Source organism: Papilio xuthus, unplaced genomic scaffold (assembly GCF_000836235.2).
Source record: "Papilio xuthus unplaced genomic scaffold, Pxut_1.1 DF827597.1, whole genome shotgun sequence".
In the NCBI taxonomy this organism is placed as follows: domain Eukaryota; kingdom Metazoa; phylum Arthropoda; class Insecta; order Lepidoptera; family Papilionidae; genus Papilio; species Papilio xuthus.
The window spans coordinates 3690896-3691098 of NW_013531052.1; the positions used below are offsets into that span (position 1 = coordinate 3690896).

At 62.1% G+C, this 203-nt stretch overlaps 2 protein-coding genes across 16 annotated transcripts in view; one reads left to right on the plus strand and one right to left on the minus strand.

Moving 5' to 3' along the window:
• LOC106118246 (PBAN-type neuropeptides-like) overlaps window positions 1-203 on the plus strand; it is a 48236-nt gene that overhangs the window by 7481 nt on the left and 40552 nt on the right. The window lies entirely within an intron of this gene.
• The window catches only part of LOC106118244 (spidroin-2-like), an 18670-nt gene that overhangs the window by 739 nt on the left and 17728 nt on the right, over window positions 1-203 (minus strand). For 4 of the 15 annotated variants that reach the window (XM_013312844.1, XM_013312843.1, XM_013312842.1 and 1 more), the window contains exon 13: window positions 32-203. In XM_013312844.1, coding sequence (XP_013168298.1) covers window positions 32-203 — 172 coding nt within the window. Of the gene's footprint in view, window position 1 lies in introns of all 15 variants that reach the window. The other 11 variants (XM_013312840.1, XM_013312838.1, XM_013312839.1 and 8 more) reach the window with 6 other exon arrangements.

Here is a 203-nt window from a genome sequence, read left to right on the forward strand (position 1 = left end):
CCGCTTCCTGGTTGGGTTGGTCCACCGCTACCTGGTTGAGTTGGTCCACCGCTGCCTGGTTGAGTTGGTCCATCGCTTCCTGGTTGGGTTGGTCCACCGCTGCCTGGTTGAGTTGGTCCACCGCTGCCTGGTTGAGTTGGTCCACCGCTACCTGGTTGAGTTGGTCCGCCGCTGCCTGGTTGAGTTGGTCCACCGCTTCCTGG